The 13,002-nt window shown below is 45.8% G+C and overlaps 1 protein-coding gene across 1 annotated transcript; it reads left to right on the top strand.

Annotated features, from left to right (window-relative positions):
* The first annotated feature begins 248 nt into the window (after positions 1–248).
* On the top strand, positions 249–7,906 carry LOC119404977 (protein phosphatase inhibitor 2). The gene is made up of 5 exons (XM_037671724.2): positions 249–436; positions 1,571–1,732; positions 3,095–3,186; positions 5,258–5,396; positions 7,208–7,906. The coding sequence occupies exons 1-4, from the start codon at positions 354–356 to the stop codon at positions 5,368–5,370; spliced, it is 450 nt and encodes a 149-aa protein (XP_037527652.1). The 5' UTR covers positions 249–353; the 3' UTR covers positions 5,371–5,396; positions 7,208–7,906.
* Positions 7,907–13,002: the final 5,096 nt, after the last annotated feature.

The raw sequence follows: 13,002 nt of genomic DNA, 5'->3' as shown, positions 1-13,002 counted from the left end.
ACCGACACCAGGATGAGGAACGATGGACGCATCCGGAAGCAGCCGCATGAAACACAACGCCGCCAAGGATGCAGTCGAAACTAAAGCAGCTGAGCTATCATCATCATCATCGTTGTTTGTTGACTGAAATCTCTATATTCCCGAGGTCGATATGCATACGAAACCATCTTGTATCAACCTGATGCTTAACTATGACACGTAACAACTAAATTGCAATGTACCTCCTTGGAAGCCCCCTTGATTGGCAGCCAGCGCTCCTCTTCTCACGTGCGAGAGTTGTCCTCTCCTCCATCATCCCTCTCCATCTTCTCTTTTCCTTTCGCTTTATTGCGTTCGCTCAGTCTGAATCAAACATGGCGGAGCAACTGGCGAAGAGGCCTCCGAAGGGAATATTAAAGCCTTCCAGCAGCTTCGAGTACACCGAAGCACGACGGCAGTAAGTGGCGCTCGTACTGAACGACAGGAACGTTGAAGCCCATGCGTTCTTTGCTCGTGTCAAGCGCGTTCTGACTCCCTGTTTCGTCTCACAAGAGTCGAGTTGGGTTTCTACTAACAGTAGCTAGTAGCACTTTGGAATGCCGATAGAACTCGCGCGTTGCTCGCGTGGTAGCAGCCTCTATGGCGTTTATATTCTGTGCGGTACGTAGTGGAACGGTGAAACGACATTTCCCACGATCGTACTGGCCAGTCGGCGCGTGACCGCGAAAAAAAAAATTGTAACACATCCGACCCTGTCGCGCGAATGTTGTCGTGCGCGTCGGGTTACAGTAGTGTCCCGAGTATCTTGTTTTTCGGGCGAAGCAATCGCCGTGCCGCGTCTCGTTTTTCTTCGCTCGAAAGCGGGTCCTAGAGCGACTATTATGCATCCTCGTGTGGCTGAAGGGTGCACCGACGAACGACAAAGAAGCAGCGCGGAATGTCAAGCTTGCGGCAACAACGCCGGCCCTTCGGTGTCGGTGGGCCCTGGAGACATGCGTGAAAGACATGTCTCGGGACACGCCAGGAGGCCGTCCTCACCGAGGCTACTCGCCGCAGGAGTACCTCGACCAGCCGTACCGCCAGCCGGGATATCACTACGCGCCCCAGCAGTCGGCAAACCACGCTCGGCAAGCGCCGCAAAACCACGGTCACCCAGTCCACGCCGCACCCGGATCTTCGCATCACAAGAAGGCCATCCTTAGACCGTCGCGCAGCTTTGAGCGTAGGGCGTGAGTCAAAAGTTTCGTCGGTTGGCGGGTGATTCGCACCCGTTGCATCATAAGCAACAGCGTAGATGTTTGCCGTCGAAACGGGCGTGACCCGCGATGCGCTCAGGTTCCGAGTATTTGAACAGGCTTGTGCAATCTTCTCAGTTGCACCTCGTTGAAGATTTCCTAACGGACAAAAGCGAGTGAAAACGTTTATGTTCCACATATTCGCGCAAAGGAAGTCCTACAATATTTTCCTGTATTCGGCAGGCGCGTTTCATAGTATGTACTGCCTTTTCAAAGTAAACCGAATCGACTTGCAGTACTTGCCAAGGTGTGCCACTATTGTTTGCGCATGCGCTGATTGTGTGCCGTCCTTGCAGGAGTACGCAGGATCTCAAGTGGGATGAACAAAACATCAAGGAGACCTTTCATCCAAAGAACAAGGACTACGGCTTCATGATTGTCGACGAGCCCAAGACACCGTACCACTACGACACGACCACTGACCCCGGAGGCGTCAACCCTCAACAATTAGCTCAAAAGTATGTACCATTCTCCGAAATTTCAATGTCAACTAAAAGACTAGCCAGCTTTTAGCCGAGTTTTACTTTGGCTCGACTGATTTCGCAGTTTTCATAAGAGTGTCATGGAGGTGTGTGGTGCCACTCAGCTTGGCTACAATATTACAAACAAACCAACCAAGTGGATGCGCCCTTACAGTCCACTCTGGTATAAGTGTTGTGCACATGCATTCCCGTTGAACATGCACCTGTGTGTAGTTTGTTAGGATACAGCAGCGAGAGCAGAGGGGCACAAAGGCACTGTAGTGAAGGGCTTCCAGGTTACTGTAATGCTCAAACATAGACATCTTTAAAGCTGTGGACACCATTGTATGAAAACAGTGACAAAGCGTACCTGTGTATGTCATGTCTAAGTATGCTTCTGAAACATACTTCAGAAACACACTTGGGTCAATTATTGCTTGTTTGGGACCTGAGCATATCAAAGTTACCAATGGGATGGCACTCTGTTTATTTCTGTCACAGATTTGTTTGTTTGTTTTTTTTGTTTGTTTGTTTGTTTGTTTCCTGTGTGTCACTGTTACCTTTGCTTGGTGACGCTTCAGTGTTGTGCATGATGCAGTGTCCTAGAGCTAAACAGCCTATTTTAAGGTACACCAGTGCACAGACAGACAGACAGCAAGCACCATCCTGTCTGCTTGCCTGTAAATTTTGTCTATGTGCCGGTGAACTTAAAGGTCTGCTCAACATGAACTTAAACCAACTATAGTCTATTTCAGCGTTTTGTCCGAGAAGTAATTCTTTTTACATATTTTATTCTTTCTACCTTAACATGGCTTCCAGAGCTCATCAGAACCTTAACCAACCAGACTAGTAGTTTGACACAGCACACCAAAAGACATTCCCTCTTCCTTCCTCTTTTTTGTTACAGTGGCCGTAATTCAAAGTAGCCCTGCTTCCTATCGTATACCAGTGTCACACAGTCACTTTTAATTAATCGCGATCAGAGCCGATAATGATCAACATGATCGCGATCTAGCTCCCAGATAGCAGTTTGACTCATGTCTGTGCCAAACTCTATTTGGATTAGTTTAGTCCGCATAGCAGCAACCGTTGATCACGATCGAGGACTCCGATCCGGAATGGCCCTGATCACTATCAGAAGTGCCCATGTGACACTGGTGTTGCTGTATATCGACAAGGGTCGAACATATACTGGTTAGAACATCTTGTTTACTTTTAAAACTTCAGTGGCTGAAAACAAGTATGAAAAATAGAACACTGAGGCTGTTTAAACTCACTCTTATTAGAAAGAATCGCACGAAATTGTGTTCGTTGTGTGAAGGTCTGGTGGTTCCAATTCGTTTTTCCGTGTGTATGCAGAATCGAGTCGGCTACATCGATGCAGCCCAGTGCGCTCACCCCAGCAGTTGTTCTTTCAGAAGAGCAAAAGAAGGCAGAGGAAGCAGCAAGAGGTACGTCATTGTACCATTGTGGGCGTGCTTACTCCGAATACATTCTTTGTTAGCAATGCCTACACTCGACGGGCATGCAAAGTGACACTGCTTCATCCTGTTCTGACATTGCTAAGGGGGACACAGATGTCTAGAAATTTTTAAAGGGACCGACAACTGATTTTTTCGACCCAGTTTTTTACGGGGCGACAGGAAGCTTACCCTTCGTAGCGTTTGTAGCTGCAGTGGTTTATCCTAAAAGCACGTAGTTATTTTATAAGCAGTATTTTTCGATCTGAAAGGCTCCAAACACGCATGAAGGCTTGCTCCAGCAACGCTGAGAATTGATAGCGATGCCGCTAGCCCTTGTGAAAGCTACCGTTGTTTTTCTTTCGCAGGAGTTACTGTAACTATGCTTAACCACCTTTATTTTGAGCTTTCCAACCATTTTTGAAAATAGCAAGCTGTTACAATGAGATGATGTGGCTTTATACACCTTCTCGGTATTTGTACAGCGTTGTGTGCGCCTGCGCCCAAGGTTGCCTGCGCCTGTGACATGGATGGCTTGTCCCGGCATGGGATCATTACGCCAAGCGAAGGCAGTGCCACTTTGCTGCATAGAACTAACGCAGGCCTATATGTACATTTTTTATGGAGTAATAGCTTTTAATATAAAGAAATGAACAATATTTCAGTACTAACAGAAAAGTCATCGAACTCATACACCAACCAATGGTCACGTGACCGCCTTCATCGGACCGTTTATGATTTTGCCGCCAGATGCGTCAAAGGTCACTTTTCGCGACTTTCAATGAAGAAATAAAAATACAAATCCACCTCTCACGAGATAAACAGGGTTGGTTTGAGTCAATGTGACGGGCAATCTTTCCATCAGTGCAGTCATCTCATTTCGTGTTCTGGGCAGTTGTCGATCCCTTTAAAAATTTGTTATTGATTGAGATAAGACTTGCTGAGTTTATGTATGTTTGTGTACAGATTTCAAATATGCAATTATTTTATGGTATAATATGTAGCTTTTAAAATATCAAACACTTTATATGCTTTTTGGGAGCAAGAGTTGGCCTAAACTGAGAGCTACAAAGTAAACAAGCATATCAATGTGAACTGGAATGAGTACTGAATGCAAGAAAACAAGAATGGATGCTCTATACTTTGAACTAGAGTTATATGTTCAACATTCGCGAGTGAGTATGTCAAGCTGGGATTTTAGTCACAGATGTTCAACATACTGTAACTTTTGTTTAAATGGGTTTAGAAGATCCATTTTTGTTTTCTTGCATACAGTAGTCATTCCATATTACTTTGATAAGCTTATTTACTTTGTAACTCTCTCAGTATAGGCAAACTATAGCTCCCAAAATGGCACATAGAATGGATAATGTATTACAAACCAGATATTGTACTAGAAAAGCAATTGCATATTTGAATTCAGCACACAAATCTACATAAACACAGCGAGTTTCATCTAAGTTGGTAAGGAATTTTTAAAAACGTTTTCTTAATGAAGGAGGGCAGTGCTCAGCATGGTGCCAATCGCATCTGCAAAGTGTGAAACAACTGCGAGATACGAATATGATAAAAATTTAAACTGCCAAGGCATGCGTTTCTATTCTTGAGGGACCTGTGCTCTGAGCAAGACTAACGATCTCGTGCACAAATGCCCATACTCAAAGTGCGCTACTTGTAATGTCGATAATGGAATGGGGCTTTGGCTGAATGGCATGCGCAGAACAAGCAGCACCACCACTGGAAACATTTGCCGCAAAGCAAAATGAAAACAGAGAAAGAGAGAAAACAAGGAGATAGCATTCGTCACGTCGATGTGATGTGGTCTCCTGGGTCTGACACATGGAGGAGGCGCAGAAGGAACAACGCTTGTAGACAGTAGCCAAGGAACAGTGGAGGAGTGCATTGTTTGACAATGAAGCTTTAATAACAATTAATGTTATTAAAATTGTGCGTACATATAAATGATGTCAGATATAATGGCATTAAGTTGAGGTCATTAAATCGCGTGGCAAAAGCCAAGTCTTTCATGTCTCCTTTTCCATGGACTCGCCTGGTGCTGCAGAGAAGCATCGGTTGTTCGAGGAGAGGCGCAAAAAACATTACCACATGGAGCGATTTGCGCCTGCGGAGCACTCTGGCGAAGAGGAGGAAGAAGGGGAGGACAGCGAAGACTGACATTGCTTGCGGCACAAGCCACACAGGTGGGAGAAACTTGTTTGCCCCTAGTCCGTTCCATTTGCCTCTGTTTCTCGTGACTGGTTCGGAAACTATTGCTCGTCGCTGTTCGGTTATGTTGTGCCAAGCGTGCTCAAACTTTCTGGCCTTAGGGAACCCCTATGGCTTCTCCAGAGCGCTGTCGAAGCCCTAACTTTTTCTCTTTATGCTCATCTTCAGCATGAGGAAAATCAGGAGGTGGGGAGTTGGGAGGGGGGAATTGCACGAATTTCATGGTGCATACTGCGACTGCGCGTCTTAAAGTGCTGCTACCACATGAATTTCTTACTAGTCAGAATCCTGACATGCAGATCAGATTGCTAGTCAGACTTCCAACTGCTATCACGGCGGCCGTAGATTCCGAATTTGGAATGCATGCATTGTCTTACAAGCATGTAGTGGGGTCCCTGCGTCATTAAACACAATATATGGTCAACAAATATGTATTGAGTACTTTGCAACTGTACTTGCACTAGATACCCTAAGAGAGTTTACGACAGGCTCTAAGGCTGCTCCTGCAGCTTATGCTGTGACTGTGTCCCATGCAGGCCTGTCGTTTTAAGCATGAAATGCTTTTAGCTCTCATTGTCGGTGGCCTTCAAGGGACCTTGAGTGAAATGCCGGCAACGTTATCCGGGCATTTGTACGAGATCATTCAGGCAATCGGCCCAAAAATTTATAAAAGGGTGGTCTTCGGCAGTCAATCCTTCATACAGGACCGCATTACATACCCTAGATGCAGTCCAAATAAGTTCCAAAATATATTGCTTTACAGTTCTTAGTGTTTGTTCACACTATCACCGAAGCTGTAACTTCTTGTACCCCGAAATCTTATTTACCAGTTACAATAGTGACGTTTCCAAGGCAGATAGGGCCAGCGCCAAGCCTGTGCTCATTTGAATGCCAGCGGTAGGCAAGTAAACAGCGCGCTGCCAAAGGCAGTGGTCTCGTGGCACGAGTTGCTGCATTCTTCGAGAGATGGCGCCACGGCGCGTGTGGCGCACCAGCTTGCTTTCACGTTGTGTCTGCATAGGCCGCATAGGTTGGGCAAGGCTTAACCCTTTCAGACGCCACCTATGAAGAACTGTTTGTACATGCATCAGATTTACACAACATTATTTCAAGGCACTGGATATTTATTCTATTGCAACAAAAATAATCTCGTAATACATTTATTTACACATTTTATATTAATTACTATTAATTGAATTGTAATGAAATATCTATTTATTCTGAAGTCATTTATGCTCTGTTTTTGCATAAATTGAATCAAATCTCAGGCTAGATATATAGTGCAAATTTGCTTTCAGTTACGTTCATTTCGAGCAAAGAAAAATTATACTTTTGATGTGGCTTGAGGAAAGCGGCACATCGAACGACTCATCGAACATGGTAGTGCCTTCAGCAAAGTGATAATTTGCAACAGTACACTGCAAAATAAAGTTTACTGAAGACACATGTATTAGGCAGGAGGTTCAATTCATCCAAAGCACAAAGTATCTGGCTCCTTCTTAGGCACTAGTTGACGCAACTAGCAAAAACTAGAGGTGTACACAGTTGTGTACAAGGCATCTCAAAAGGTTTAAGATTTATTTCACACAGGGAGAGCAAACAGTGGCATCCATTTTTTCGAAGGAACAGCGCGGATTTAAAACGAAGATGAAAGGAGGAGGAAACAAGACGAGCACTCCTCCTCCTCCTCATTTTGTCTTCGCTTTACATCTGCGCTGTTACTTCACCCAAATGTGCATACTTCTACAATTCATTTAGAGTTTTTTTTTTTTTTTCTCTTTCACAGAACCTGCTCGTTGGCTGGTGCCATGCGCACTGGCGCAGTCACGGATCGCTTCCCGTTCGTCTGGCCACGCCAAGGTGTTCCGTGCGCCAACTGCCCAGCGTCAAATTTTTCTTGTTTGCCATGCCATTGGTGGCACGTTGTCCTCAGTGACAGCCGTGTCCTAAGCCCACGAAAAATTTCCCTTCGAGCCCTCGGCGTGACGAACATGCCCGCTGCTTTTAGGGAAAAAAAGGTGGAACTGTGCTAAGCTTTTTTTTTTTTTCTTTTTGATCACCTGCTAGCTAATGTACAATTTTAGATCAATTTTTTTTTTCTCAGACGCAGCGCCTGTATAGTGTTTTATGTACGCTCCCATTCCATTTCTTCGTTTCCCTCCTGCCCATCCCCGCTAATGGACTCTTCTGACAAGCTTGGGACACACATAGACGATACGGAAACGTGCAGTTCTGCGTTGCGTGCACTGCGAGGAAATTAGTCAAGCGTCGCCCCGTGGTGTTGTGCGAGTGATACGGTGTGCCGCTGCCAAGTGAGAGCCACTGCACTACATCTGGCCAGCGGCCAGTCAAAGTCTTCCTAAGAGGCGGCCAGTTTGTTCTGCTTTGGGTGGTGAACTCTCTCGTGTGCTGGGGCACCCGTGGGTAAGGGGGGGCTTTGGGTGCGCGTAGGAGTCCTTGTGATTGTGATCCCCGGCCATTAAAAATGTGCTGCAGAATTGTCTTGCACGTGTTGGTGCTTTCTTGCGGACGTAAACGACTCGTCTGATGTCACGACCACGGTAGAAATGGTCGTACGCTCACGTTCCGTACACGTCAGTTTTTTTGGGGGACAGTGCTGGAATCGTAATGTTTGGCAAGGAGCACCATACCAGGAAAAGCAAGCATCGACGCATTCGCGGAAATGTGAGCATCGGCAATGCCATTTCTCTAATTTGTTGACTTAGTAGAGTCAATTAGCTAGTTACGAAAATTCAGTACAGCATTACTATAGTGCTCCTCCTTTCTCGCTCGTTGTGCTTAAGCCGCTCCCAGTTCCAGTGACAGTGCATCCCCCGAATGACAGGTTCCTCACCAATATTGTGTAGACTGAGAGGCAACAATGAGGCATGACAACCCCATAGTAATTTTTGAAAAAAGCATCTGTGGTGTTGGCATGCCTTCACTGGAATTAGGAGCGGCAAAAGCACAACGAGCGAGAAAGGAGGACTGGCACGGTAATGCCGTACTACATTTGCACATCATATTTCCATAACTTGATAAAAGACTATAGTCGGGTACAACTTTAGAAAAAAGGAGAGGCCCCGCCCATATGACCGAAGCGCGGCAGCCGATTGCCTCCGCGGCAAAGAAATAGTCCCGCTTCTTCTCCTTGAGCGGAGGCACCGGCCGTCCGGCTCGTGACGTCAGTCTAGAGCGCGCGCCCATTGGTGGAAGCGCGTGTGCATCCGCCTTTGAGGTGCAAATGCCGCTTTTTTCTAAAGTTGTACCCGACTATAGTGCCGCAGATATTGGACGTTTTGTCCCACTGTTCTGCGGAAGGTCAGGTGCCGCTTCACGCTGTAGTTGGGCTTCTGTGCTGCATCCTTGGAGCCCATTGCCCTTAACGCATCACACAAATGTCTGTCAAATAATCTATGGGCTTATTTCACTCTGTCGCAATTACTAATCACGGAGTCTGAGAACTGCGCACTCCTTACAGCTCGTTTCGTAAAAAAACGAGTCAATTCATCGACATAAACTTTAGTGGGAATTTTCAGTCTTTCCCTGTCGTTCACTGTCTCTTTTATAGTTGAATGTAATACATCATGTTCACTTCGGTCAAAACGACTGTGCCAGAAACTATGCTCTGCCGATTTAGTCGAAGTAATGCGGCATTTCTCGTGGTGCATTTGAGCAGGTTGACACAAATTCGTTGCGAATTATGGGTGGCACGAGAAACGAAGATGTAGCTTCTTCCTTCATCCTTACCTGTTGTACCACCCTCAAACTTTAATGCTGCGTAAAAAGCTACAGCCAATTTATCCATCGTGCCAATACTTTCAACCTTGGGGAAAATGGTGGCCGTGTTTAAACTGAAAACTTGGGTTCATGACAAACGCATGGAGAATTAGTGCAAAAGCATACAAGGAACAGGATGGAGCAGTGAAGTTGCAAGCTTGACTTCCAACTAAGCTTCATTTTCGTAGACATACACCCACCTGATCACAAATGCAACTTGTCTCCATGGTTTCTTTGTTTTTGTGCAGTACACCTGATCGGACTCGGAGTTAAAATTTGTCCCACCAGATAATCCATTCCACATATCAGCTGCAATGCTGTTGAAGCTATGCAAAAAGTTTAATCTGCAAAATGTATGACTTCGTGTGTCTAGTGGTCAGCTTTCGCAGTTCTGAATGCTTGTGTGAGCCACGCACGAGCCTGCGTGAGGTGTCACGACTGGCTGCAAATAAAACAACATAAACCGAAAACAACGAAACGCTAAGTGATGTGGAACAACATATTGATAGCCATATAACTGAGTTTGTTTCTAAGGCACAAAACCTCTTCATGTATTACTCAGCCTAAAAAAGAATTACATTACGGGCGGTAAAACCAACTAATTCTTGGCGCGAGCGCACTCAGTTCAAGAAGTCTCCCTAGCCTCTACAGTGTTGCACCTGATGTATGAAATGGAGTAGTATAGCTACTAAACTTTAGCGTGACAGCAGGACTGGTCCAACCAATAATTAAATAAAAAAAGCCACTTCCATGTTGCTAGGGTAATCCGAAGTTGAACTTAAGCGTATGGGAGCACTGCAGTTTAAATACCTGTTAAATGCGCTTTGACAGAGGGTGTGCCCACACAGACTTTCACCAAAAAAAAGCAAGCAAGTGCGAGGTCTGTGTTGCTTGTTTTTTCACGAATGTCCTTGTGTGTGCAGCTCTACAGTGCATCCACTACACCGCCAGTTGAAACACCCCATACAGTCTCATGAGATTCGGTGAGGGGTTCGGTGGTGAAGCAGTTACTTACATTGTACAATGCAGACCAGTGGGCTAACATTTATTACGAATTTGTATTGTACACTTTGCCATCTACATTACCAGCAAATGCAATAACAAAATACCAAGACGTCAAAGAAACTAGCGCGGTACTGTGATGGTATCTAGGAACAATAGCTGCATTTCAGGTAGAGAAAACTACCAGATGTCGGGAGTGCTGACGGTGTGTTCCGTATAGCAACTTTTGTGAGCTTGACATTGTAAACGAATTGCAAAATGTCACGTCAACAGCTTCGTTTTAACTATGTTCACTCTCGTGCAGAAAAACACTACTGATGTGCAACATTACGTGACATTTTTCTTGCTTTTGTCATCTCCAGAACCTCCACCAAACTTCCTTGGACAATGAATCTGGACTGCCTTGCCAAACATAAAGAAAAAATAATGCTTTCATGACTGATATGAAGTTCTTAAGTTTATCGCGGCATTTCACAAGCACCGTTTTGAATCTCCTACCTCTCGTAGATGCGTGCTGTACAGGACATGGAATGTCGACCAAATTGGTGGGCTTCTTTGATCATGCAGTCCTGGACTGCCCGAGGTGGTGTGTTTAGCTAATGAATGTTCCATGTACAGCATCCCAAATGCAGTTACTCGTGCAGTGATAATATGTTGGGCACAGATAATGAAAGACGCATACTGCCCCCTGACAGTAGACCAAACTTGGGGACAAGGGAAGGTGCGCACATCCATACCTCAATGTACCCTGCATATTTCAATATGCTTGACATGCTTGGTCACGGCATTTAGTACTCCAGCGGCAAAATCGAGACGACTCCCTCCACTCTCATATTTCGCTCCGTTGAGGACTCTAGGCGACGTCACAGCAGCCACGGCGTCGTCACAATTGCCTGACGTACGGTAAACATCAAATCGTCAAGAGAATGCGCACTGGGTTGTGTTGAAAGCGGCTTCAATTTGTTTCTTTGTTGTCTCTGGTTCCTGGGGAGAGATGTAGTGAGTCCCCAGCGTCAATCCAGCAGCGATTCGCTGGCACGCTTCCCGGCAGTTCACGCCCATGTACTCGAGCGCGACCGCTGGACCTGCGAGATTCAGGTGAGCACAGGGGAAGATATCGCTTTCTAATTGCAATTATTCTCCATAATCATGCCGTGCAAGCTGTGTCCAGTTCTTTATTCCATTTCTGGTGCGTGAAAACTTTGCACTCCAGTATCGCTTGACACACAGGTAACCGCCTGCTTTCTAATACTGAAGTCGATGGGACAGTAACCATGGTTAAGCAGAACTAACTGCCCAGCTGCTGGAAAACCCTGTTAAGGCGACGGTCTTAAATGTCTGTTTCAAGGTTGTGGTACAGAAAATGTGCAAGAAAAGTGGGCATGCCAGCTGCACATGTACTTCGTCCACTTTGTCTTTGTGGCATCGCAACAGTAAAATACCAAGATAGTGTGCTAGCTGCATGTCTACTTTGCCCACTTCATTTTTATGGCATTTGCATGAGTGAAAAAAAATTTTAAGGAAGCACATGAGTGTGCAAACTGTGTGTCGGCTTTGTCTTTGCACCATTCGCGTGAGGAGCAGCGCAGTAGTGATGTGAAAAAGGATGAGATGCGTGCTCCATGCCGGTCCTGCTGCGGAAATGGCCCTGCCAAGTATGCACGGCCTAGATAAAGGGGGGGGGGGGTGAGTAGTGTTCACTTCTAGTTGGATCTGGGCCCAATTTGGCTGCTTCTGCTCGCTAGGTTCTTTTGCTGCCGTCACATTTCGAAAACTCCACTGCGTGGTGCCTATACGTCGCCGCGTGGGCTCGGACCCTCATGCCGCATCGCATTGGGTCTAACTAGGCTTTTGCCTTCGCATCCCGGCCGCGGCGGCTGCATTTTCGATGGAGGCGAAAATGTCTGAGGCCCGTGTACTTAGATTTAGGTGCACGTTAAAGAACCCCAGGTGGTCAAAATTTCCGGAGCCCTCCACTACGGCGTCTCTCATAATCATATGGTGGTTTTGGGACGTTAAACCCCAGATATTATTATTATTATTATGCCTTCGCATTCTTAGTTCTTAGCATTTCCTGTAATCTTTATTTATAAAGAGTCCGTCAACATGGTTGAAAAAAGTGGTTTACACTTTTTTGGGTAACCGTGCGATTGATCTAAGTAATGTGTCCAACTTGTCAACATGGTTGGCATGCCTGTGTAACTAGTAAATAGCAACAAGCACAGAAGCATTGACAGATTGCTTGCCCTTCTTTGCAAGTTTTCCATGTTGTCCATTCTGGAACACTGAATGCGCCAGGCCATCCTCCAGACATGCTTCCGTAGTCTGTACGAGATCTGCCTGCAATGTAAAGGTGTTGTTTTAAGGGCCCCCTCACCATTCAAAATTTGGGCCATATAAGGAGCATTTTACTGAAGGAATCCTTCAAATCGCTTATTAGAGGAGAGAAAGAATAGAACTCTCCTGTTACGTAGTGTGCCACCAGGAGGCAAGTAGCACCCGCAAGTGGCACTCCTTTCCTGCCTCCTTGCATACAGTAGCCGAGAGATTGCTTCACATTTACTTGACAAGCCTGTCTTCCTCCTTTTTCCTCACTTCTTGTTTAGGCACATGGTGACACAGTTCTTGCCTGGGTATCTAAATATCATTGGTTTACACAGTGAGCCATTCGTTCATGTTTTCATTGTGGTGATCAACTGACCAGATAGTGAAGTTGAGGTCATTGAAGCTGCATGAGATTATGTTAACCTTCTGTGGCTTCTTGACTAATGCCAATATCGTGGTGCCTGGGTTATGAGA

This window comes from Rhipicephalus sanguineus, chromosome 9 (genome assembly GCF_013339695.2).
Source record: "Rhipicephalus sanguineus isolate Rsan-2018 chromosome 9, BIME_Rsan_1.4, whole genome shotgun sequence".
NCBI classification, from domain to species: domain Eukaryota; kingdom Metazoa; phylum Arthropoda; class Arachnida; order Ixodida; family Ixodidae; genus Rhipicephalus; species Rhipicephalus sanguineus.
The sequence above is the reverse complement of the archived record's forward strand: the minus strand, read 5'-3'. Positions and strand labels throughout refer to the sequence as shown.